The 24,497-nt window shown below is 56.6% G+C and overlaps 4 protein-coding genes across 13 annotated transcripts in view; 2 read left to right on the forward strand and 2 right to left on the reverse strand.

The window, feature by feature from the left end:
- Window positions 1-6,988, forward strand: part of ARHGAP45 (Rho GTPase activating protein 45) — a 12,506-nt gene extending 5,518 nt beyond the window's left edge. For 2 of the 7 annotated variants that reach the window (XM_042835949.1, XM_042835944.1), the window contains exons 11-23: window positions 114-293; window positions 488-625; window positions 827-1,017; window positions 1,223-1,371; window positions 1,485-1,559; window positions 2,089-2,193; window positions 2,686-2,849; window positions 2,923-3,111; window positions 3,417-3,554; window positions 4,571-4,812; window positions 4,921-5,167; window positions 5,250-5,328; window positions 5,519-6,988. In XM_042835949.1, coding sequence (XP_042691883.1) covers window positions 114-293; window positions 488-625; window positions 827-1,017; window positions 1,223-1,371; window positions 1,485-1,559; window positions 2,089-2,193; window positions 2,686-2,849; window positions 2,923-3,111; window positions 3,417-3,554; window positions 4,571-4,812; window positions 4,921-5,167; window positions 5,250-5,328; window positions 5,519-5,766 — 2,145 coding nt within the window. In that variant the 3' untranslated portion in view covers window positions 5,767-6,988. The remainder of the gene's footprint in view (window positions 1-113; window positions 294-487; window positions 626-826; window positions 1,018-1,222; window positions 1,372-1,484; window positions 1,560-2,088; window positions 2,194-2,685; window positions 2,850-2,922; window positions 3,112-3,416; window positions 3,555-4,570; window positions 4,813-4,920; window positions 5,168-5,249; window positions 5,329-5,518) is intronic. The other 5 variants (XM_042835950.1, XM_042835947.1, XM_042835945.1 and 2 more) reach the window with 4 other exon arrangements.
- A 282-nt stretch (window positions 6,989-7,270) lies between these two features.
- On the reverse strand, window positions 7,271-10,189 carry POLR2E (RNA polymerase II, I and III subunit E). Its single transcript, XM_042835953.1, has 8 exons — window positions 10,092-10,189; window positions 9,839-10,013; window positions 9,642-9,757; window positions 8,630-8,710; window positions 8,414-8,472; window positions 8,181-8,259; window positions 7,842-7,919; window positions 7,271-7,557 (listed from the first exon to the last, which is right to left on the reverse strand). The coding sequence occupies exons 1-7, from the start codon at window positions 10,146-10,148 to the stop codon at window positions 7,854-7,856; spliced, it is 633 nt and encodes a 210-aa protein (XP_042691887.1). The 5' UTR covers window positions 10,149-10,189; the 3' UTR covers window positions 7,271-7,557; window positions 7,842-7,853.
- Window positions 10,190-10,473: 284 nt separating this feature from the next.
- Window positions 10,474-12,039, forward strand: GPX4 (glutathione peroxidase 4). 2 transcript variants are annotated; one of them, XM_042835977.1, is made up of 7 exons: window positions 10,474-10,548; window positions 10,664-10,758; window positions 10,892-11,036; window positions 11,118-11,269; window positions 11,354-11,378; window positions 11,609-11,668; window positions 11,751-12,039. In XM_042835977.1, exons 1-7 carry the CDS (start codon window positions 10,474-10,476, stop codon window positions 11,805-11,807), a joined length of 609 nt encoding a protein of 202 aa, XP_042691911.1. In that variant the 3' UTR covers window positions 11,808-12,039. The 2 variants fall into 2 exon arrangements, with proteins under 2 accessions (XP_042691911.1, XP_042691912.1); XM_042835978.1 differs by having other exon boundaries at window positions 11,775-12,039.
- An 806-nt stretch (window positions 12,040-12,845) lies between these two features.
- The window catches only part of SBNO2 (strawberry notch homolog 2), a 51,447-nt gene continuing 39,795 nt past the window's right edge, over window positions 12,846-24,497 (reverse strand). For all 3 annotated transcript variants that reach the window (XM_042835926.1, XM_042835929.1, XM_042835928.1), the window contains 16 exons: window positions 22,612-22,694; window positions 21,413-21,613; window positions 21,135-21,310; window positions 20,801-20,932; window positions 20,402-20,537; window positions 19,630-19,742; window positions 18,685-18,756; window positions 18,220-18,328; window positions 17,856-17,930; window positions 17,356-17,499; window positions 17,033-17,127; window positions 16,595-16,687; window positions 16,253-16,384; window positions 15,947-16,023; window positions 15,584-15,774; window positions 12,846-15,461 (listed from right to left, as the gene is read on the reverse strand). In XM_042835926.1, coding sequence (XP_042691860.1) covers window positions 14,845-15,461; window positions 15,584-15,774; window positions 15,947-16,023; window positions 16,253-16,384; window positions 16,595-16,687; window positions 17,033-17,127; window positions 17,356-17,499; window positions 17,856-17,930; window positions 18,220-18,328; window positions 18,685-18,756; window positions 19,630-19,742; window positions 20,402-20,537; window positions 20,801-20,932; window positions 21,135-21,310; window positions 21,413-21,613; window positions 22,612-22,694 — 2,446 coding nt within the window. In that variant the 3' untranslated portion in view covers window positions 12,846-14,844. The remainder of the gene's footprint in view (window positions 15,462-15,583; window positions 15,775-15,946; window positions 16,024-16,252; window positions 16,385-16,594; window positions 16,688-17,032; window positions 17,128-17,355; window positions 17,500-17,855; window positions 17,931-18,219; window positions 18,329-18,684; window positions 18,757-19,629; window positions 19,743-20,401; window positions 20,538-20,800; window positions 20,933-21,134; window positions 21,311-21,412; window positions 21,614-22,611; window positions 22,695-24,497) is intronic.

The following is a 24,497-nucleotide window of genomic DNA, read 5'->3' on the forward strand; positions in this document are numbered from 1 at the left end:
CCATCCATCCACCCATCCATCCATCCACCCATCCTCCCACCCATCCTGGGCAGCTTTGTGCAGGGTGACCCTTGCAGGGCTCAGCCCTCACCCCGGTGCTCCTCCTTTGGCAGCAAGATGCAGAGGTGAACCTGCGGAAGGCCAAGCAGGTGTACATGCAGCGCAGCGAGGAGCACGAGAAGGCCAAATATGTGGCAGTGAGAGCAGAGGAGGAGCAGCAGAGCACCGCCAGCAACGTCACCACCAAAACCCTGGACAAGAAGAGGAGGCTGGAAGAGGAGGCCAAGAACAAGGTGGGAGCACAGCAGCTCCGGGCACTGCTTTGCAGGGATCTTGCTCCTTGTCCTAGCACAGGGCAGCCCAGAAGCACAGGGGCTGAAAGCTCATCCTGACCTCAACACAGAGCACAGGGTCCAGCACAGGGAGGCAGCTCCCATCCAATTCCACACCTCTGAGCAGCTTCCATCTCCCCTCTCCCACCCCTCAGGCAGAAGAGGCCATGGCCACCTACCGGACCTGCGTGGCAGATGCCAACACGCAGAAGCAGGAGCTGGAGGACACCAAAGTGAATTCCCTGAGGCAGATCCACGAGCTGATCAAGCAGAGCGACCAGGTCATCAAACTGGTGAGTTGGGAGGGCTGGGGGCCGTGCCACAGCCAGGGGGGGCCGGAGGGCAAGCAGCTGCTCAGCCCTGTGCTGCACAGAGCCAAGAGCAGGGCTGCAGCCCCAGCCCCACTCCCGATTCTCCACCTGGCAGCTCCGTGCCTCTCCTCCCCCTGTGCCACCCCCTGACTCCTGCCCTGACTTCCTCCCCATTGTTTTCAGGCCACCATCGCCTTCTACCAAATCATGCACATGCAGACAGCGCCGCTGCCCGTTTACTTCCAAACCCTGTGTGAGAGCAGCAAGCTGTACGACCCCGGGCAGCAATATGCCTCGCATGTCAAGCAGCTGCAGCGAGGGGATGAGCCCGACACGCAGTACGACTTCGAGCCTTACGTGTCCCACAGCGCCTGGTAGGAGAGGAGGGGGAAATCGCTGCTCCTCTGCACCACCCTCAGCTGCAGGGGGGGCTCCTGCAGACAGAGGCTGCTTGGTGCAGGAGCAGAAGGCTTCCACCTCAGCTCTGGTGGATAGCCACTGCTTTTGGAGTGGCTTTTCTAGCATCCCTCCCGCTACGTCCTCTTGGACATGGCCCTTCTCCTCCCTCCCCACCACCAGGTCCCCCTTCACCCGCACACGGAAGGGCAGCTTCAACGCCAGCGACTTCTCCTCCAGTGGTGGCTCTGACGGGGCTGGGCTGCCAAGGGATGGGAGCAGCACAGATGGACCCAGAGAGACCCAGGGTGGGACGCTGGCAGAGCGCAGAGGTGAGAAAAGCCCAGCCCTGAGCACTGCCTGCAGCAAGCAAATGCTTCTGCTATCAGAGCTGCTCTGCGTGGCATCAGGGACAGCCCCAAACGGTGAGCCCTTCTTCCCACAGCAGGGAGGGGACACCAGGTGCACAAATCCTGGCCGACCACCTCTGAAGCTGAAAGCAGCCTGGATTCCAGCACAGGTGGGTGCAGAATCCGGGCCGTCCTTTGCCCTCTGGTGGAGCCCATCCGAAGGCAGCACCTCCTTGCCAACAGCGCTTTCTTTTTTCTTTCATTTTTCCTTTTTATCTTTTCCTTTGTCTTTATATCTTTTCCTTCCTGTCCCCTCCTCCCCCCCATTTTCTTTTCCTTTTCCTTTTAGCTTCCCTAAGAATTAAGACTCCATCACAGCTAACTGCTGATCCCTACCTACTGGAACGGGGGGCACCACCAAACCTGTGCTGCACCCATGGGAAGGTGCAGCTCCCTCAGCCCTTGATTCCTCTAGCAATCCCCAGCTCCCCAGCTGCCAGAACCCAACGAGCACAGAAACCCTTCTGTTTTTCTGTTTCTCTTCACTTCCAACCTTTCTCTTGCAGAGGTCATCTTGTTGTCCTGCTCCACCTCCACTCCTTGCTGCAGGGACAGCCACACGCACAGGAGTGCCCCCAAACCCCCCCCCCCTTTCATCCCCCCCATCCTTCCCAGCTCTCAAACCAGGCTTTGCTTTAGCAGGAGAGTTCAGCCACAAACTGCAACGGTTGTCATCCAATGGCACCATGTCCTCCAGCGAGGAGCTGGGAGAGAAGGATGAGAACGCTGCCTCCTTTGAGCAGAGTATGTGATGGAGTGGAGATGCAGCTGTGCTGTGCTGTGCTGTGTGGGGTCTCTGCCCCCCTCTTCTGCTGGGAGGAGAGCTGAAATACCAGCGAGTCCATGGGGAACACAACACCATTCCCACTAGGCAGGGACAGGCCCTGTGCAAAGCAGTGGCAACAGCTCCATCAGGAGCACAGCCCTTGGTTAGCTGGGATGTGGCCCAAAGCCCCGTGTGTCAGCATGTCCCATGTGTCCACATGTGTGTCCGTGTGTCCCATGTGTCAGCATGTCCTGTGGGTCTGTTTTTCCCATATGTTCACGTGTCCCATGTGTCAGCATGACCCCACATGGCTCACGTGTCCCCTGTGTCTCCATGTCCTGTGTGTCCGTGTGCCCCACGTGCTGGCATGCCAGGTCCCCATATGACAGTGATCCTTCTGCTCGAGCCTCGTTCTGCCTGACCCCTAAGGAGACAGAATGCTGATGTGTCCCTTTGTTCTCTGCCTGTAGGCATCAATGGGATCACACCAGAGATGGCAGCACCCACGGGACCCTTCCGGAACGTGGGTTTGTCCAGGGCAGCCCAGACCCACCGGCTGAGGAAGCTGCGGACCCCCTCCAAGTGCAGGGAATGCAACAGCTACGTGTACTTCCAGGGGGCAGAATGTGAGGAGGTAATGCTGGGGATGTGGGAGGATTGGGGAGGTGGGGGGGGATCCCGCTTCTGAGCCCTTCCCTGTCTCCCAGTGCTACCTGGCGTGCCACAAGAAGTGCTTGGAGACCTTGGCCATCCAATGTGGGCACAAGAAGCTCCAGGGGAAGCTGCAGCTTTTTGGGCAGGACTTCCTGAAGGCTTCTCAGGGCAGCGCTGACGGCATCCCCTTCATCGTTAAGAAATGCATCTCTGAGATTGAGAAGAGGGCGCTGAAAACCAAGGTGAGCCCCCTGCCCTCCCCTCTGCTCCAGCTGCTTGCCCTCCAGGTGGGCTCTGTCCTGCTATGAGAACCAGCGCAGCCCTCAGGTTCTGAGGCAGGAGGTCCCACAACAAACAAACTGACACGGAAACACGTCCTGCGCTCCCTCTCTTCCCTACAAAAGGGGAACAGCAGCGACATCTGAGCTGCAACAGCTCTTCCAAACCTCCTGAGGGGGATTTCCACCCCCAAAGGAGTGGCTGGGAGCCGAGAGTTCGTGTGAACCCAAAGAGAAATGTTCAACTTTGGTTTTCTCCCCCTTGGCAGGGCATCTACCGAGTGAACGGCGTGAAGACCCGCGTGGAGAAGCTCTGCCAGGCCTTTGAGAACGGGAAGGAGCTGGTGGAGCTTTCCCAGGCGTCCCCACACGACATCAGCAACGTGCTGAAGCTCTACCTGAGACAGGTGGGGGCAGAGGGCAGAGGTGATTCCTGGTGATTCCAGCAATCCGTGCCTGGAGGGGGCGATCCTGCTGCAAGCTGTGCTGACAGCTGCCTGCTGGGTGGATCAGAGCCCCTCCTGCCCAGCTGGCCCGATGGAGGTGTGTGCAGGAGGATCAGCAATCTCACTGCGCATCTCAGGGCGGCTCCATGCGTCTGCCCCCAGTGAGCCCTCACACAACATCAGCTGCAGCAACGAAGTCCCTGCCCACAGCAACACAACGCGAAGCGCTGCACCGTCCCTCCCCTTTGCAGCTGGGGAAGCAGCAGGAGAAAGGGAAGTGGCCGTAAAGGTCGCCCCGCAGCGGGGCTGGGCTCAGCTCACTTCTCCCGGCCCTCTGCCCGCAGCAAACATCTCTGCCATCAGCTCAGTCCTGCACCGAAACTCAAACCCCGACCCACATCCTCAAACGGGGCAGGAGGAGAGGAAGCAGCTTCTCTCTCTCACGGCTTAACCCTTTCTGCTGGTTTCCTGGGGGCAGAGGAGGCTTCTCCCCACGTCCCCGCACTGCAGAGAGGGGCTGCGAGCTCCTGGATACGGAGAGCAGAGAGCAAAAAGAAGAGGTCTGCCCTGTGCTGAGATCCAGGCTCAGTGCACGGCAGAGAAATCGGTTTCAAGTCCCTCTGCAGGAGCGCTGCTTTGCTGCAAAGCGATCCATCCCCAGCAGACACCCGGGGAAGGCACCGCAAACATCAGCAGCGCTGCAGAACTGCCGGGCGGTGCACGAACGCACTCAGGTTGCTTTATGCAAACTTCAAAGCCAAACGCTCCTCCTGACAGCTGCAGGCTGCGCTGATTCCTTCTCACCTCCCCCTCCTCCCAGGGAACAATTAGCACGGTCCCATTTAACAACCTCTTATCTATAGAGAAGCCGCGCACACGCCCCAGGCTGGGTTTTTGTGTCTTTTTTTCTGAAGGGAAAAGAAGCGTTCTCCATCTGGGGAGCTCACAGGGTTTCTCTCGCACTGTTCTCCTCGCAGCTGCCCGAGCCCATCGTGCCGTTCCGGATGTACAACGCGCTGATGGGAGCAGCCAAGGAGAGCCTGCAGGGCGGCAGCGAGGCCAAAGGGAGGAGTGGGAAAGGGGGTCCGGAGCTGGTGGACAAAGGGGCCGACACCGAACGCGTGGTGGTGAACCTGGTGTTGAAACTGAAGGAGCTGCTGAAGGAGCTCCCGTGGGAAAACACGGCCACGCTGCAGTTCCTCCTGCAGCATCTGAGGAGGTGAGGAGGGGGATCCGGGCTGGGGGGGGGGGGGCGTCCCTTCTGTCCCCGTGGTGGGATGAGAAAGGGGAGCAGCCGCTGCCTGCTCTCATGGATTTCCTCATCCAGGATCGTGGAGGTGGAGCAGGACAACAAGATGACCTCCAGCAATCTGGGCATCGTCTTCGGGCCGACGCTGCTGCGGCCACGGCCCACGGATGCCACCATCTCTCTGTCCTCGCTGGTGGATTACCCCCACCAGGCGCGCGTCATCGAGGCGCTCATCATCTTCTACCCCACCATCTTCGAGGACAAAGGCAGCACTCTGACCGCTGGCGGCACTGAATTCACCGCAGATCGCGAGGACGAGACCCCGGTATGGGGCCCTGGGGAGGGAGCAACGGGGGGGGGCGTGAGGTTGGCCCTGTGTGCTCCCCCCTCACACGGACCCCTCCCAGCAGGATGAGCCCACGGCCGCTCCGTGCCCGCAGCCCCCGGGGAAAGGCGACCTGGGGTACAACGTGGGAGCGTTCGGGGGTGAGTGAGGGGCTCTGGGGGCTGTGGGGACACGGGTCTGGGGCTGCAAGGAGGGATCTGGGTTCTCGCGCTGCCCCAGCCCTTGGGGGCACCCGTCCCCACACCTCCATCGCTGCTCGCCGCGGTGAGGGGCTCGGGGACGAGGCAGCGCAGAGCAGCGACCACCTCACAGCTCCGTACGGATCCACAGAGCCCAGCGAGAGATCGGTGGATTCCGACTCGGATCCGGAGGACGGCGGGCAGCTGCGAAAACAAGAGAGCGAAACGAGCACGGACGAAGCTCCGTTCTACGAGGAGGGCAGCGAGGGGCAGCGCAGCCGCACGTGCAGCACCGGGCAGTGGGACACGGAGGGCTCAGCGCTGCGCTGCGCTGCAGGAGAGCACAGCGACCCCGAAGAGGAGCCCGAGAGCGACGCCACCGCCGCAGCTCAGCAGTGAGAGCGGCCTCAGGCGGCGGTGGCTCGGCTGACGAAGCTCGCGTTGCTGCTTGTATACAACGATATGGGCATTTTCCTCTTCCGCCCTCCCCACGTTGCACGGTCTCAGGGCTTTGTGGATGTATATTTGATCTCTAAAATCGATGCTGTGAGGGCAGCGGGGGGAGATGCAGGGTGCCTGAACCAAGCTGAACCCCCTCCGCTGTGAGCTTTTAGTCTTTTTGTGTGTGTGTGTGTAAGGTAACCCTTCAATGCAAACCCACTACCTCTGCTGGCAACGGAACTCGAAGGGTTAAAGAGGACCAAAGTGGTTTTTAAGGTTATGAAACTTTTCTGCACTGAAGCATAGAGAAAAAGAGCTTAGAAAGAGCCGAAAGCTGCTTTCCTTCCACCACTCTGCTCACACCCAGGCTGCTCCCTGCTGCCTTGAGAGGACCGGGAGCCCAGCTGGGTCCAAAGTTGTTCTCTAATACTCAGACCATTCCTCAGTGAAATGCTGGGTTCTCCCTCGTCTCTTGTGCCACCTCCTCCTGTCTCAGTCCTCTGCTGCAGGCAGGGAGGGCATCCATGCAGACCAGGCAGCAAAGGGAGAGCTGGGACCGCTTCTCAGCCAAGGAAGCCGAGCGGAGTGGCATCCCAGCTGGAGATGCACTGAACTGGAAGGGTTAACAGAGCTCATTAACGGAGGATGAGGTGATGGAGAGGAGGTGGGATCCCTTTAGAGGATCACCTCCACCAAGCAGAGCGGGGCTGCTAAGGGCCACAGCTCTCAGATCAGAAAAGCATCTCAACACAACAGATAAAAGGTACACGAAACCAAAGCTCCATTTACAGCCGATCGGTTTGTAACGGAGCCGAAGGGGAGCTACAGCCACCTGCGAGCACCTCTGCTCCACAGCTCTTCACCATCCTTGCAGCACATCATCCTCATGGCAGCAGGAAAATGAAGCTGAGTGCCACCTGCTGCTACCAGAACTGCTACTGCAGGGGTACGAGTGTGTGCGAGGATGGGTGGTGGTGAATGCGAGCGAAGGAAGGGACCAAAGCAATGCTGGAGCTTCACATGGTACCGAGAGCCCTTCTATCTGTATATAAACTCAGCATGGAAAAAGGAAAAATGTTCTTTTGTGACGTGTCTGTGCTGCTGTATGAAGCTGCGTTCTGTGCTTTGCTGAGTTCAGACTGATGTGCTTCCAGAAAGAATAAAATCCCTGTGTTCCAAACGCTGCCTGTCCTGCACATCAATGCCTGCACGCTCAGGTGCCCGTGGCTGTGGGTGCCAAGCGTTGTAAGGAAGCACTTATAGCAAGTAAAGCAAAATCCCTCTGCAACATCTGACAACCACAGTCTCAAAACAAAGGTCAGAGACAGAACAGCAGTGAGGCTGAACCATAGAATTTGAGCAGCAACAAATCCCACAGAGAATGGCACACATGGAACTGCCTGTGGCCGTTCAGCTCTGATACAGGAGAGGGCTGAGAAACGCAGAAACAGTGAAGAACAGCAAGAGTACAAACCTTTATTAAAAATAAGATCTCATAGAACAGGGTAGCAAAAGCCTCTTTCCACTCATTTGTACAATCCAGGTGCTTCAAGGTGCTGTCATGGCATTCCTTAACGAAGCAGAAGGATTTGCAGCAAAATCCACGCTGGAAAATGAGGAACTGGGCCAAGGAAAACAACTGCAGAGAGGCAGCAGGGACAGAGGAGTTCCTCAGCCATCAAACAGAGCTCAGGGAGCCGTGAGCTGTCGGTGGGTGGGAAGGTCAGATGTCACAGAACTGTTTCACATCTGGAAGAAAGAACTCAGGATGTGAATGAGCTCCCGTCCCCCTCAGCAGATCGCTCTCAAGGCAAAACCCCACTGCTGCCCTGAGAGATGTGCCTTCAGCAATGCTACTGAGGCACCAGACCAGGACAGCCCCGCTCTGATCCATCCCACACGGTTCCCTTACACAAATCATTTACATCACTTGGAGGGAATCCTTTCCCAGAGCCAACTCACTTCAAGTCACCTCTGGAAAGCCTCAGAGCAAGTTTAAAGCGCTGCCCAGAGGTGGGGATGTCACACATTACCTGAGAGCTCTGTCACTGCACCAGCCTGTAGGTGATGTAGCGGCCCGCAGTCTCACTCGGTCTGATGATCTTCACCACCTGGAAGGCCAGCAGAAGGAACACGGGGGGATGCCTGGTGTTACAGCAGCTGTTGCCAGCTGGTTCAGCAGGCAGCCAAGCCTGGCCCCAGGGCTATCTGCTGGTTTGCACACATCTCTACCTAACCCATAACATCTAGGGAAAAAAAAAGCCCTAAAAAAGAGGAAACCTTTCCCATCTCCAAGCTCTGGAATACTGTGCTGCTACAGCTCCTCGCCCTGCCTGCAGGGCCCTGCTGTCTGTTATTGGGTTTTCTCTTACCTGGCCTCTCTTTATCCCGAAGTATCGGGCCACGGGATCCCCAGCCTGGATCCTGGGGAGTTGGTTCTCCCTCAGCTTACTGTGTGGAGTCAAGGAGAAGCTCTGCCAGAACCCAGGGTTCTGTTTGTCCTAAGGCAGGGCGCAGCCAGCAGAACATCATACACTCCACAGTCAGAGGTGTTCACTTTTCTCATCACCCCCTGACAGGAAGGGAAGGACCAAACAAAGGATACTATCTGGCCAGCAGCTCGGTTACTTCTTCTTTTGTCATGACAACGTGCTCTGGGACCAGCTGTAAGCAGCAGGAGAGAAATCACAAGATAAGACAGACTGAGAAAGCAACCACCCTCTCCACAGCTGCAAGATGAGCAATTTGTGGTAAGAAATAAAGCTCCAGCAGCACCACCCAGCACAGGGCAGGGATGAAAGGGACGCCCTGCGCTGCTCACCTCATGTTCAGTGATGTTGATCAGGAGCTCCTGCTGCAGAAACTGCTCCAGAATGTATTTGGGAGCCATATCGACCAGGGACTGGGAAGGAAGAATCACAAGATGCTGCAGCACTGCTCTGGGACAGCCTCAGTGTGAGCGCTTAGCTCTGCCCCGCCATGAGCAGCAGCACCAGGAGGGCAGCACGGTGTCTGTGCTCACCCTGACAGTCACACAGGCAGACAGCAAACAGATCTCTGTGCCCCCTGACTGCTCCAGCGCTCCGTCACCCTCACTGTAAAGAAGCTCTTGCACACATTTGTGCAGAACTTCCTATGCTGCAGTTTCTGGTCGTTTCCCCTCGTCCTGTCTGCACACCCTGCTCAAAACAGCCTGGCCTCGCCACTCTGCCCCCCACACCTCAGGTATTTACAGCCCTGAATCAGGTCCCCTCTCAGTCTTCTTTTCTCAAGGCTGAACAGACTCAGCTCACTCAGCCTTTCCTCATAGCAGAGATGCTCCAGGCCCCTCACCATCTTCATGGCCCTCCGCTGGACTCTTTCCAAGAGATCCCTGTCTTTTTTGTACTGGGGAGCCCAGAACTGGACGCAGTGCTCCAGATGAGGCCTCACCAGGGCAGAGCAGAGGGGGAGGATCACCTCCCTCGACCTGCTGCCCACACTCTTTTTAATGCACCCCAGGATGCCATCAGCCTTTTTGGCCACTGCTGGCTCACGGCCGACCTGTCGTCCACCAGGACACCCAGGTCCCTCTCTGCACAGCTCCTCTCCAGCAGCTCATCCCCCAACTCGTACCGGTGCGTGCAATTATTCCTCCCCAGATGCAAGGCTCTACGCTTGCTTTTGTTAAACCTCATCTGGTCTCTTAAAGGTTGCTCCAGTTCAATGCATTGAATGCTGAGCGAGCCCAGCGTTAAGGCTCAGAACCTTTGATAAGAAGTTTTATCTGCACAAAAGCTCCGTGTTTATGGGCCCAGGGGTTCAAACAGCCCCGGGGCCGCATCGCATCGCACCTGCTTGGCCGAGGGAGTCATTCCCTGCTGCACCACGATCAGCGCACGCGTGATATTCTCCTCCTGCATGCGCTGGCAGTACATCTTGATGGTTTTGATGCCGACTTTGGGCTCCTCTGGATGAGAAACAGCGCCGGGTGAGACCGAACCCGGCGACAGCGCGGTGATTCCGTTCCCAACCCGGTCCCACAGCTCACCGGGAAAGAAAACGAACATCTGGTCGGTCGGATCGTCGTTGTGAGCCACCAGCACGGTCAGGTCGGTGCGGCGCGGGCGGCCCTCGCTGGGTTTGTCCCCGAACTGCGCCTTGAATTCCTCCAGCGTCTGATCCAACTCGTCCTGCGTCACCAGATAACCGCGGTCGTGGCACAGCTGGGAGAAGAAGCGCCGCATGAGGAGAGGAGAGCTGAGACCGGAGACCGCTCCGCACCGCACCACACCGCCCCGCACCTGCATGATGGTCTTGCGGATCTTCCACAGCCGGTACGTCTCCTCCTCGTCGTCCATGCTGCCCCGCAGGACCCCGGGCTGCCCGCCGCAATGCCGGTCCCGAGGAGCGGGCGGGGCCGCCCCGCGCGGGGTCCTTCGCCGCGGGGAATGCCGGGAGCTGTAGGCGGAGGGCGGGGGGAGGAATGGCGCAAGGACGCCGTCCTCGCCCCCACGCGGATTCTCACGCCTCTGCGGCCGCCTCGCCAATCTGATTGGTCGATCCTCCCGTCTGTCAGCCGAGGGAGCCGCTCGCTCCGAACAATGATTAGCGGTGCTGAAGCGGGTGGGCGCCGCCTCCGCACGTCCGAGCCGCCGATTGGTCGAGGGGCCGGGCGGCGGTGGGATGAGTTGGGGTTGGCGCTGGGGACGGGCGCTGCTGTGCGGAGCGGCGGTGGTGCGGGGAGCGGAGCGGAGAATGGTGAGCGCGGGGAGGCGGGCCGGGCCGGGGGAAGCTGCGATGGGATCGGGTCGGACTGCGGGACGGGAGCGGCCGGGGCCGCGTGGTGGCTGCATGGTGACCGCTGACCCCGCAGTGCGCGCAAGCGGACGGGTGGCGCTCGGCCACCTCCATGTACGACTTCCACGCACGGGACATCGACGGGCACGACGTGGCCTTGGAGCAGTACAGGTGCGGGGCGGTGCGGGGCGGTGCGGGGAGCGCTGTGCCGCGGCTCAGTGCTCAATGCGGCGGCCGCACGCACACCCCCCGGCTTTGCCCTTCCCCCTTCTCCACCGCTTTGCCCCCCCCCCCGTTCCCGCAGGGGCTTCGTCTGCATCGTCACCAACGTGGCGTCCAAATGAGGAAAGACCCCGGTGAATTACACTCAGCTCGTCGATCTGCACGCTCGATACGCTGAGAAGGGCTTACGGATCCTGGCCTTCCCCTGCAACCAATTCGGGAAGCAGGTGGGCACAGCGGAGCAGGGAGGGGCTGTGCGGGGATCCCCGAGCACGGTGTGACCCCCACCGCTCCCCCTTCCCCCGCAGGAGCCCGGGGACGAGGCGCAGATCAAGGCCTTTGCGGAGGGCTACGGGGTGAAGTTCGATATGTTCAGCAAAATTGAGGTTAATGGGGACGGCGCCCACCCGCTGTGGAAGTGGATGAAGGAACAGCCCAAGGGCCGGGGCACGCTGGGGAAGTGAGTGCTGGATGGGGAGGGGGCAATGGGGCGGTGCTGCAGCGCAGTTCTGCGCCTCTCACCCCCGGTTTTCCTCTCTCTCAGTGCCATCAAGTGGAACTTCACTAAGGTAGGGGCTGCGCTGCCTTCTTCGGGGCTGTGTGTGGGTCAGATCTTCAGCTTTGAGGTGGGGGGGGAAGCCCTGCCATCCGGGCGCTGTGCTGGGCTGTGGGGGAGCAGCTCTGCAGGGTACAGCTGTGCTATAGGGCAGTCCCAGCCCCGGAGCAGAGCCCTGTGCTGCTCAGCCGTTCCCATGCTGCAGCTGGACTCGCTCATTTGGCTCCTGCTTCACTCCCACAGTTTCTTATCAACCGCGAGGGCCAAGTGGTGAAGAGGTACAGCCCAATGGAGGATCCTTACGTAAGTGCTGCCCGCGCTCTGCCCGACCCCCAGCCCCAGCTGAGGGCTCCTGGCATGTGCTGAGGGCAGTGATGCTCTCAAGGTGATGCTCCCCTTCGTCTCGAAGGTGATCGAGAAGGAGCTGCCTGCCTACCTGTAGAGCTGCCTGCCGAGCTGCTGCCCAGCACCGCTCCCCGCTCCCCGTGGGCGCCGTCCTCCAGCACCATGACGGTCTGCCTTGAAGCCAGCCTGCTGGTGAGGCAGACCTGAAGATTTGGCGTGCACCTGCTGGAGGAAGGCGTCCCAGAGCCGGGGGGCTCTGCTGGGCAGCCCTCTCCCGTAGCCATAATGTAGTGTCTGCTGTCCACTTGCAATAAACCCACTGGAAACGAGTGATATCTGCGTGTGTGGATGGGGCTGGAGCTGCATGCGCCGCTCCCCTCTGCCTTGGGGGGCAACTGGGGCTCAGTGGGGCAGCTGAGAGCTTTCACAGAGCCGGCAGGGATAATCCTCATTAGTGCTGACTGGGAAATTACACCAAATCCCGGGTCAGCTGCTGCCCCGAGGAAAAACTGAAGTAGAGGAGCACGTCTGCACGTCCCATTGGGAGGAGCAACCCTGCACCCTGTGCGCTGTGCTGCACAACAACGCAGCGTCTGCCTGAATTAGATTCCCTGCCTGGAGGAGCTGCAGCACGCAGCAATGCCCAGCGCTCCCTGAGATGTTCAGTGGTGCAAGATGCAGCCCGGGGCGGTCAGTGCAACCAGTGCAAGCTGTGCTGTGGTGAAACGGCGCGGTGACGCAGCACGTGGAGCTGAGCCGGGGCTGCGGGGCTCAGCCCTGCCCCCGATGTGGGGTAAGGGTGAAGCTGGGAGCACAGCAGGGCTGGCTGTCGCTCTCTGGGCTAAGGAGCAGCGCGTGGGGCTGAGCTGCGCCTGCTCAGCAGCTCTTGGCGGAGTCCATCTGTGTAAACAAGAGCGCCTTTATCTGTGTTTTCTGCAGCAAAGCTGGGGAAAAAAACAAAGCTGTTGGCATCTGAGTTGGAGGGCACAGTCTAGGCAGGATCCTCCCTCAGCCCCGTTCCTCCCAGCGGTGGCCCGGTGCCATGGGGTGTGTGGGGAGCAGCTGGGACGTTGACCCCAGGCCTGGTGCGAGCGTGGGGAAGGCTGAACAGACAGAGGTGGGACTTACAGAGACCTCACGTGTGGCTCCTTTTTACTGAGCAGATTGAAAAATGATCCTTCTGAGGCAAGTAGAAAATTCAGGAATTATTAGTCCAAGGCACATGTTCTAAAAAAAAAAACCAAATCTCTTTACATATATACATCTCAATTAATTATAAATACACATAGAAAAAAAAAAACAAAGGCCAACGACAAGCAGATTAAAAAGTGCTAACAAAAAGGTGTAAGGGAAGAAAAAGAGGGACTCATTTAAAAATACATACAATCAGTAGGACAACGGCATAATAATTTAGTTAAAAGATATCGTTACATATTATTAACCCTGACAAAAACACAGGATCAGGGCAGGGAGGGGTTTCCTTGAAGGTGCTCTCTGTCATCCAGAGCTGGGGGAGGGATAATTGCATATATTTTAACATCGTGTGTCAAAGCTGCCACGTGGGACTCTGCTAACGTGGCACAGGGGTGGGCAAAGGGCACCAGGTGGAAATACCTCGTGATTCCTGAGTTTGGGTCTCTCTGAAATGGGTTTTCTTGGTACCCTTTTCCCTGGTTGCTGAGAATTCAGCAAGTGCCAAGTGAGTGAAAGTGAGTGTTGTGAGCGGGGAAATACTTTCAATAGGAGGGGAAGAGGAGAGCCCTGCCCTGCTGGGAGCCTGGGGGCAGGAGCTCCCATCTTTGGTGTGGGCTGTGAGGTAAGGAGGGTTCCTTGGACGGGGGCAAACAGTGATGGGGGGCAGGGAGCCCACGGGCTGCCCCTGCTCTCAGCACACCGGGGCAGGCAGCCCTCAGTCTCTGGGGTTGCAGCAACCCATGGCGCTTCCCAAAGCTGGGGCTTCTGTGCCTGGAGGGGCTCAGGAGCTCATATGAAGAGCTGCAGCCCCTCAAGACAGACCTTCTGGGCAGGGGTCCTCGCTGGGCCAGCTGGGGAGGGGCTCACATCCTTCCCCTGAAAGCATCCCGGTGCTGCTTCCAGGGACGCCCAGGTGACTGCAGAGAACAGACGCAGAGGGGAGGATGCAGAGCAGCTGCCCCAGGGCAACGCTGCCAGTTCCCTGCCACACTCCTCAGGTTAAGCAGAGAAAACAAAAGCTGAGTCCCCGGGACCTGCCGAGGTGCGAGGTGTGGAGCAGGGCTGGCAGCGGTGCCCTCTGTGCTGGGGGGCAGCTGCCCACCTTGCTGCTGGGGCAGGTGGGGATGTGGGGCAGTGCAGTGCAAAGCAGACGTTTGCTCTTTGGTATTGGAGGTTGGATATGCAGCATGAGCAGCAATACTGCACATCCCTGTGCTCGCCAGGGACCTGGGGCTGAGAGCAGTGCTGGGTGACACAGCCGGGCCGTCCCCGTCCCAGCCAAGAAGCCCTGCAGCACAGGGCTGGGGAGAAGGCCAGGACAAAAAGCACAAGACAGCAAAATGTGGGAAAAGCACGGCCAGCTGCAGCAGCCCTGCAGGCTCAGGAGAGGTCAGTGGGACTCACGGCCCCCACGCTCCAGGCAATCCCTGCGTGGTCCCAGCCTGGCTGAGCTGTGCCAAACTCAGCAGCTCTGCCACGATCCCGGCTAATTAGGTGCTGGTGCAGTCAGTTCCTGCAACTGCTGCAAAGCTGAGGCAGCTTCAGGGGCTGCAGCTGCAGTGCTCTGGGCTGAGAGAGGCACGACTTGGCTTGGAAACTCAGTAGTCTGCAGGGGATGGGTGTCTCTCCTTGGTCTCACACAGCGCTGACCCGTGAGCAGGACTGGAACACAGCAGAGACCATCAGTCCAGATCAGCTGAACTCGGCAGCACTCAACTACCCCCAAGCACGTTATATACAAATCTATACATGCCTGACTGTATATTATATATAAATAAACTTTGCTTTAAGGAACTATAATTTTTTTTTTCTTCTTCCCTCAATAAAAGAAACGGATCAGTCCAAACCAGTAGAAAAGCCAGGGCTCCCTAGCCCTCATCTCTGCACCAAAGGATATGGATTTGCAGTGGCTGAGAGTCGCCCGGTGCACCCAGAGGCTCTCAGAAGTTTGGGAAAAGCCCACTGAACTGGATCACGCTCTGGCGCTCCTGGGGGAGAATGTTCTCTTGAGGGGCCCCATTGAACGTCCTCAGCATGTCCTCCAGGATCTCTCTGAAATTGATGTTTCCATCCTGTTGAACAAAATCTTCCTGCTGCTGCAGAGTCTGTGAGGGCTCAGGGTGAGGCAGGGGCTGATGTTCTTGCAGGGAAGAGCTCAGAGGCACGCTGCCCTCCAGGATGGTGTCCGGGCTCTTGAAGGCAGAAAGGTGGCCGAAGCCAAAGGGAGATCCGTGCTGCTGGTGGGGCTGGAGCACAGGCTCCGGGGGGAAGCACAGAGGGCTGGGCTCCGGGTTCATCACGTCAGGAATGCTGTCGCTGGGAGGGCTGTAGGTCAGGTCCAGGATCTCGTCCTGGCGCAGGGAGTGCTGCGGTAGGGAGAGCCCAGGCGCTGCGTGCGTGAGGTCCAGGGGCTGCTGCCTCCCGTGCAGGGGGAGGGAGAACTGCAGGCTCTGCTCTTGTGCCTGGAGGAGTCGGTTGTGCTTCCGCTTCACGTTCTCATCCATCTGCTTCAGCTCCTCCAGCACCTTCCGAACACAGCTCTCGGGGATCTTTATCCCTAAGGGAGGAACGTGCCTCAGTCCCCACAGCACTTCAGGAAGGCAGGGAGGGCCGTGGGGACAGAGGCAGAAGTACCAGGGCCCGCTCATGCCGCCGCTCCCTTCCCCACATTTCACCCACCAACTTGTTTCTTCTTCTCCTTGGTCTTGAGGCGGACGATCTGCAGGTAGCTGGTGTTAGTGATGTCTGCCATGATGCTGGCAATCCTGCTCCACACCCTCAGCAGGGCTCCGCACAGCATGTAGTAGTGACGCAGGCGCATGCCCTGGAAACATTCTTTCCCCTCCTGGATCAGCTTGCAGCTCCTGTTCCTTCAAATGGGAGAAAATGACCTGAATCAGCACGGCAGATTGTTACACCCACTGCCTCCATAGCACGTCCCCCACTCCCTGCTACAGCCCAGACCCCAACAGCACTGTTGGGAAGCACAGGATAAGCTCCCCACCCTGAGAGCTGGGCAGGTTTGGGGTGTGCATCCCTTACCAGACAGCATGGTTGCACTTCTTCAAGGAGAAGTGATAACAGCTCTCCCAGTGCTCCTTGGCTTCATCCGGTGTCACCTGCAGAAGAAGGAATTACAGGCAGAGGGTCAGGATTTTCCACTGTCTGACATACAGCTGACACCTGAAATGCAGGACTGGGAGGCAGCACACCCAGGTGCTACCACTGCTTCTGCCTGACACACAACAGGGATAGGAGAAGGGTTACATGAATGTCCTTCAGCCAGCCCTGCTCAGAGAAGGATGCTCGTCCCTCTCCCCACGCTGCAGGACTGCAGCTCCCGCCTACCTGCCGGTACTTCTTGTGCAGACTGTCCAAGCTCTCAGGCTGGCTCTGCTTCCCAATATTTGGCTTGTAGAGGATGAAGTTCTTGCCACGGCCCTGCTCTGCCAGCAGACAGGTGTATTTGTTGCCTCGTGTCTGTTGGGGCAGAGCTGATGGTTACAGTCACATGGGTTTCCTCCCCCAGGCCCTTGTCTGAACCCACCCTTCTCCGTGATGCAGTGCTTGGAGGCATCTCCCAGCCCCCAGCACGAGGTCAGACACAGCCCAAGGGCCATGACAGACCTCCTGTGAGGAGCCATCATCCTCTCAGCTGGGGTGCCATCCCAGCAGAGCCCCAGAACCTACCTTGTAGGAGAGGTAGAACCCATCATAAGATCCCGTCAGTTTCAGTGACTTCTCATAAGCTTCCTCCCACTTCAGTCCTCTGTCAACACTGATCTAAATGAGGACAAACACGGATTCTGTAACTTCAGAGCATGGGACAAAAGCACCAACGTCTGTTCTCACAAAACACTCCCTCCTCAGCACAAACTGAGGAGGAAATAGGCTCTACCAGGCTACACTCCAGGGCATTACAGCCCAGAGAGCCCCTAGGCAGCACAGGGCCTCTCCTTGCCTCCTCTGTGATTCCCAGCATCAGTGACCTACTCACGACCACAGCAAACATGACACAAGCATGACAAACAGCCATGGGGCAGGGGGAGAGATCCAGCAGCTCACAGCTCCAGCATGGAAAGCAACAGAGAAAACTGGACTGCAGAAACAGCAGTGCAGGCTGCCTACCTTATAAAACACAACCTGCCCATCCTGCGGGTGCCCAGGGGTCAGAAAGACCTCCTTGCTTTCCTCGTAGATCTCATCAATTCCTGGAGCTAAATCTGTAGCACAAAGAAAGACCAAAACACATGCCCAGGTGTAAGATCCATCTCCCTGTGCCACCTCCCCTTCCTGCACAGGAGTCTTAGGATCTGTGCTATGTGGAGCTGGGACCCTCCAGCACCTGAGTAGGCGATGGGAACAGAGGAATAGCCAGTGGTCAGCACAGGGAGGAGCAGGGAACCTCAGAGGTGCAGTGTAAGAAGCCTGATCACCCCTTTCCTCCTTACCTAGGATGCCCATGTCATATTTGCCCTCCTTCTTGTCCTTTTCAATCAGATAGTCAAAGGTATCAGAGAAATACTGGAACAGCATGTTCTGCTTGTCCACCTCCAGGCCCAGGATCCGGTTGAGGAACTTGGTGATGGAGCAGTCTGCAAGAGGGCAGCAGGGCAGGGAAGATGAGTAGCTGGCTGACCAGCACGTTCCCAAAGACATCCAAAAAGAGAATCCCCACCCTTCTTCAGAGCAGCACAGCAGCAGTGCATAAGAGAGCAGCCCAAGGGCTGCTCCTCCAGGCTGCCAGCTGCCAGGTTGCTGCAGGGAAATGCAATCTGCAGCCTGGACTATACCCTACCAGACTCTGCCCTCACAGCAGCAGTGCCATGTTCTGCCCTGCCTGCACAGCAAGCTCCTTGAGGCTGTGTTCTGGTGCAGGTGGGGTGGGAGGGCCACAGCAATGCCTCTTCCATTTCTCCCTTACACTGGCCAGGAAAAATAAGACACGTACCTTTCTCTACTGAGACAGTGCCATACTTCAACTGATTGCAGCAGATCCCCACAGAGATAAGACCTTGCTTCATTTCTGGAAAAAGAGAAAGCAGCTTGAGTATTTTAGGGTCACCCCATCCCTAACAGTAACACTTCCCCTTCAGTACCCATTATTTCACAGTTAAGTCTGCCCCACGTCCATTTTCCCCTCTGCTTGGCAGGATGACACGTATCTGCATGAGCACTGAGCCTGTAGGTCAGTGGCAGCGTTCCCTCTGAGTTTCTACTCCCAGCTGCTGTTTTCTTTCTTCAGACATCCCAACCCTGAAATCGACCTGGCCAGAAAGATGCAGCAGAAACCCTGGAGCTGATGATGTTCTTACCCTGGAAAAACGCAGCCTCTCCTCTCTCATAGCTCTTGGGCACAGGAACTCTGTTCTCCGTGTAGTTGAGGATAGTGGAGAGAACTCTGTCTAGTGCTTTAGCCCCATACTGTGAAAGGAGACGAGAGTAACGCATGGGAGGAAATGACTTGGAGAAACCCCAGTAAGAGAGGGCTGTGCTGAGGGATGCTGTGGGTCAGGGATGTACCCTGCCCCCAGGGCCCAGAGTGCAGGACCCTGCACACCCTCATCCAGCAGTGACATCAGCTCCCCTGGGGACAGGGGCTGTCCCCTTGCGGAGCAACTCAGTTCTGGATGCCACACTTGGGGTGCTGATGCTGCTAGGCCAGATCCTGCCTGTAGATGCCAGCAACGATCTGCCTGTCCCTGGCTCCTACTGAAGGCACTCGCTTACTGCTTTGACCCCTCCTTGGCTGAGCTGCCTTGAGAACAGCTGCAAGTTACCTTATTCTCAAAGTTGTACTTGCTGAGGTCTCGGGATTCAGTGGCCCTCCGGTCTCCATGAGTTAAGGCACCCTAGGAAGACAGACCAAGCACAAAATTCTTGCTTTTAGCTGCTACAAAACACCTGCCAAGGACGGCCAAATGCCATGGTTTAACTGGGCAGCTGCTCAGCACCGCAGTGTCACCACAGTCCCCGAGCAGCAGCTGCCCCCTGGCCAACACCTCACAGTTCCTGAAGTTTTTTCACATGATCTCATATGCTTTGGAGTCACCCTTTGTGAGTGCAGGTCAGCTGCCCTGGGTCTGACCCCCCACCCCAGCTCCCCTCGCTGGTAGGACATTATGATGAGCCGAAATGTCCTTGGCTCTGTGCAGCACTGCTCAGCAACAGCCAAAGCATCAGTGTTATCAACATTGTATTTCTCTCAAAGCCAAAACGTAGCATCGTGCCAGACAGTATGAAAGAAAAAACCCACTCCTCTGTCCCAGCAGAAACCAGGACACCAAGGCCAGGCAGCATCAGGAGAGTCTGATACTGAATGTGCTGCAGGCAGGCAGTGATTTTCTGGAGCACTGGGAGTTTACCAAAGCATTTGGGGATTTATCAGAAGGGAATTAAAATGAAAGAGTCTAATAAATTACTCCATATGTTATTTCATTGGCTTTCTGGAAATAGGTGGGTGTGCACTCCTGTAATAGTATGGGGGGAATTCCAGCATCTGAAATTCTGCTTCCTCCAGTATCCTCCTGTTGCCTTGGTTATTCTTTACTTCCTTTTCAAAATCTTAGGAGGATGTCAAAGGCCTTCTGCATTCCTCAGCTTTCAAGTCAGGGGGTGATGCAATCCCTCCCCCTACTTACAGTGGCCATGCCAGTAAGCATATTGGAATGGAAGCCAGTCAGAAAGGAGTTAAAGCAGTAATTTATTTGCTGCAGGGCACCTACTAGGCTCTCCAGACGTTTTGCCACGATGGAGGCAAACCTCCTCTCTCCAGCAAGCTCAGAGATAAGGAAGACATACTCTGGAGCAGAAACTTGGTTTGATCGGTGCGTCCGACCTACAGGGACACGAGAAGAGAAGGGAAAGGAGAGGTTGGTGCAGCCTGTTTGGTAATGAAGAGAAGCTGAGCAGGTGAGAGGCAGAACAACTTTCCATGTCATGCTGGTTTCAGAACAGGTCTTTCCTTTGGGGTAAAAGGACAGAGGTACAGCTCTGGTTTCAGTTTGCCCTCCACAGGTACAGCATTCATCACTGTTGCTGCTGAGACCTTGTCAGAGTTGAGTTTACAGCCCTCCAGCTCCAGGTTTGAGCTACAGAATGCACTAATTCTTTTGTGCTCACCTACTGAGGAACTTGCTCTTCTCATCCTACAGAGCCTACAGGATGGAACAGAAACCTTCAAGCATGTTTATGGAGATGCCCTCTGCTCCCACGTATAGATAGGAAGGCTTTTCCCTTTCCATACAGCAAACCACTTCCGAAGTCAACACAAACCCTCTCCAAAAATTCAGTCAGACACCACTGCTGTGTGTCTGGATTGCCCCCAAAGCAAAGCAGAGGAGAACTGTGCTCTGAAAGCTGACATCTCTCAGAAAGCTGGAGGACTGCAGCTCCAGCCTGGCACAGGAGGCCACACACGCTTTTCCATTTCAAGGTTTCACCATCTGCACTGTGCTCGGGGGAAGGGGGCAGTGACCAGAGAGCCTCAGCCCTCACCGAACTGCTGAATGGCGCGGTCTGCACTCCAGGGCAGCTCCAGTGTCATGTGGACCCGGCGCTTCTGGTTTTTCACCCTTCTGTCTGCTTGGAGAGAGATTCCTGAGCTGGAGGCCTCCGAGATTATTGCTACAAGCTGAAAGAGAGAGAATATATGAGAAAGGGGTGTGAGGTCCCTGTATGTTTGCAAAACTGTTAGGAGGAACAGCCCAAAGGACGATGGCAGCCCACGGGCCTCCTTGTCGCCTCCCAGCAGGACAGGCACAGGCAGACAGAAGGTGCAGAGCTTTGCTGATCTAAGGCTGGCAAGGCAAAAGCAGGCAGACACCTTTCCCTTCCCTCACCTCTGCACGCTCCATGCAGAGGTTTGGAGGTTTCCTTGGCTCACACCTAACTCACCTTCTCCCCACTCATAAAACGCTCCTTCTCCTTCAGGTTGACGTGGTCAATAGAGAGGCCTTGCTCTGCACGAGACTCAAACATGACAGAGCCATCTGGCCTGCAAACCACCCGGCCCTTTCGCCCAGTCATCTGCACAGAAAAGAGAGGGGCTGTTATCAGAGAGGGCAGACCTACACAGGGCACCAGTACGGGGTGTTCAGGAGGTCAATCCACAACAGGATTTTCAGACAGCCAGGAAGGAAAGCAAGCTCTCTTCCAGCTGCAACTCCCTCTGCTGGCCTTCTTCCTGTTAACTCATGCCACCCAAATACACTCCACTGTGAAGGGGTACCTCAGCCACGTGCTCCGGTCCCCCAAAGTGATTGATCAGTTCATCCAAGGTATTGAGAGGTAGCTCTTTGCCCAGTGCTTTTACTTTTGCTAGTAGGTCCTGCTTCATCTTTTCCACATGCTCCAGTTCTCTCAGGCCATGCATCTCTTTATGTGAAGGCAGCATGTGAAAATTACCTGCAAATGAAATGCAAAAGTTTAGAGTCACCTGGAAATTGCAAATCAGAGGAGCTGCCATCGGTGAGAAGGGAGCCAATCCCTGCTGCTGGCTCTGCTTACTTCTGCTCTCGGTCACAAAGCCATTGAAGGCGTGCTCAATGAAGATGACATCGTCGGTCTCAAGCACAGACTCTGGGGAGGAGTTGAAGTCACTGTCGAGCCCCATGTCAGAGTCGGTGCTGCTGTCATCGCTGATCTTGATCACCCCCACGGGGTCACAGATGCCCTTCAGAGCCTTGGCGCAGCGGCCCCTCTGCTTGCCTGCATGGGAGAGAGAGCAGGGTCAGCCTTGTGCAAAAATAGCAAGTGCCAGCTCAGAAAGAGGAAAAGAGATCACAACACAGCTGAGCCTGCCCCCAGCGAAAGGCTTATCTCAGAGAGAGAAAGCCTCCTGAGCATGGCAGGACAGTTAGGAAGGAAGGGAGAGAGGGGGAAGGAGAGAGAAGGAGAAAGGAAGAGAGAGAAAGGAAGAACAAGGCAATTCGTATCAGGGCTGCAGCTGATCGCACACGTCAGGATAGCACACATCTGGTGATAAGCAGTGCTGACTCCTCAGCAGAAGGAGCCCGCAGGTCTGGCTGCCTTCAGAGGAATGAGCAAGCAGTGGGAAGGTGAGAGTGTTTTGGTGTTTGCAGATGGGACGTTGTTTACTTCCAAGCACAGTAAGACATGCCCCTGCCATGTGAGAGGGTTCACAAAAATCAGCTTGCACAGGCTGCTCTGCAACAGCAACCTGCCAGGAAAACCTCCACAGTCTGCCTGTGCTGCTGTCCACCCTTCCTCCCATCCCACTGGAGGAGAAATTCCCAAACTTCTCTTACCTGCAGCCACAGCCAATGCATTGGCAGGGAAGTCTTTTTTTCCCCCAGGACACCTGCCATGCTACGTGTAAGGGGCAGTGGAGGAGCCTCTGCTGCAAGAGGGAAACGTGCAGCCAGGACTGCAGCGCTGCCTGCCCACCAGTCCAGGGAAAGAAACAGCCATGGGAAGGGGAGCAGCTGCTGGGCAAGTGGTGGAGGCTCAGCCCTATGCTGGTGGCAGGAAGTGGGTGAGGGGAGGAGGGGGTGGTGACCTACAGGATTGCTGTCCTCCAAGAGAGAGGAGGTGGCAGGAGATGTGCGGGAGGGCAAACCGAAACCAGGGCAGAGCAGCGAATGCATGAAGTAGGGAAAGGGGAAAAAGGAAAAGAAAAAGCTGAGTGGCTGGGGTGAAGCAGCAAGGCAGGAGGTCAAATGCTGGGCAGTGGAGTGTGCTCTTACGTTTTCTTTTAATGCCAGTTCCTTTTTCTCTCTTTCTTTTGGTTGAAGGAAAGTGCTTCTGAATTAGTGATAGAAAGACGCCTCTGAAAGTAAGATGCAAAATTTATTCTAGCCACCAGGAACATCGCTGGTCATCACGTAGCAACGTTACCTGAGATAGCAGCACATTTCATCTAAGAAGGGTAAATCCAGCATCACAACTACAGCATGTGGTCAGCCAGCCACTGCTATGGCGTGGCTCTGCAGACAGAGTGAGTTGCACCAAAGGGCTCCGCAGGAGACACGCAACTCAGCCTTGGGAGCACAGCCTGCACAGCAGATCCCCAGCTGTGGCACAGGCGTGCTGAGGGCAGGCTGTGCACTCAGTGCTGGGAATGCTCTGCTGCAGCCTTCCTGCTGGAGAGGGGCCAATCCTGGGAGATGCTGTGACAAAAGCAGAGCAGACCCTGGGTTCCGTGCTGCCATGTGGCACGCCAAAGTTCGGAGACCTTTATGCAGCAACTAGGAGGGAGTTTGAAACAGGAAACAGATCCTGGGAAGCTGTTACATCACTAGTGAAAAATGCAGTCAGTCCCAGGCCCTCTGTGTGTTCTGACAGCAGAGACCACTGTTGGGCTGTCCAACAAATGCACTCCACCAGGTCCTTTGGTTAACTGGACATGGGCCCGCTTCCCCACAGAGTAGAGAAAAGTGACACAGACATGGGAAAATGGTGGTTTTGGGTGAACAGGGCAATCAGAAGGTGTGGGAATTAAATGTTTCTGTGGTCTGCTCTGCAAACAAAAGAACTAATGCTTAAATGCTGATCACGTTGGATGGGGATGAACCCCCAGTGCAATGAGAAGGCAGAGAAGGTTGAAAAAAATATATATATGTTGAAAGCAAAAGCTGAGAGGTGTGGACATGACAACTCGCCTGTGGGACAAGGAGGCTGTGCTGGGAACTGGGAAAGGGCTGTAAGACCCTCGGTGTGAGGGGTGGAAGGACACAGCCCTGCTCCCTGAAGGGGCAGAGCCCTGGGCTGGCTGCTGAGGGACTGCAGTGACCAGGCACGGCCCTTCTGCCTCGCGTGCTGGCTGATGTGAGCCTTGGTACACAATGCAAAGCTCACTCTCAGATCTGGAGCCTCTCTGCCACTGACCTTGCTCATTTTCCTCCCCCGCTTTCCCTGTGAACAAAGGGCTGGGCTGGTATTCACTCACTGAGCAATCAGCTTTTAACTCTGTTTCTCGGCATCTTTTAGCAACTGCTTCTTCCCAGCACACTCCCCTCGAGAAATCCCCTGAAGTGCTGTAAAACCAGGACGCTGCAATTAGAGGCTCCGTGGATGCCAGCAGACATCCAGTTATCTGAGCAATGCTGCTGAGCCAATTGCTCCTGCTCCCGAAAGCAGGGACAGAGCTGAGCAGTGAATGTGATCAGTAACAGAGATTTTCTCTTTGGGAAGCTGAGAGAGGCTCAAAGGGACCACATGGTTCTCTCACTGAGTTCCTCTGAATTTGGAGATGCAGAAATCAGTTCAAGAGACCAAATCGATTCAAGCAGTTGACAGATTTTCCTTGCATGCTGTCACCAAGCTGTGTTTGTATTTCAGGGGTGGATTGGAGACAGCAGAGACTGACACAGGCTAACACAGAGCCTCCTGTAGGAAGGGAGGCAGCTCGGTCTGAACTGCACATGCACTGTTCCTAACATCACTCACTGCTTTCACTGGCATTAAAACCAATTTCAAAAGACAACAGCAATAGCTCTGCTGCCTGCAGAGGACACTCAGCTCAATCCATCACCTTGCTGTATAGGAGCAGCCAGGGGACAGGCTGGCAATGTGAGAGGTGCTGAAATGCTGCCTTTACTCCCAGCTCTCCTCAGCTGGGAAGAACTGTAGA

The sequence above is a fragment of the Centrocercus urophasianus genome, unplaced genomic scaffold (assembly GCF_019232065.1).
Source record: "Centrocercus urophasianus isolate 14NV4802_14NV808 unplaced genomic scaffold, USGS_Curo_1.0 seq_56, whole genome shotgun sequence".
In the NCBI taxonomy this organism is placed as follows: Eukaryota; Metazoa; Chordata; class Aves; order Galliformes; family Phasianidae; genus Centrocercus; species Centrocercus urophasianus.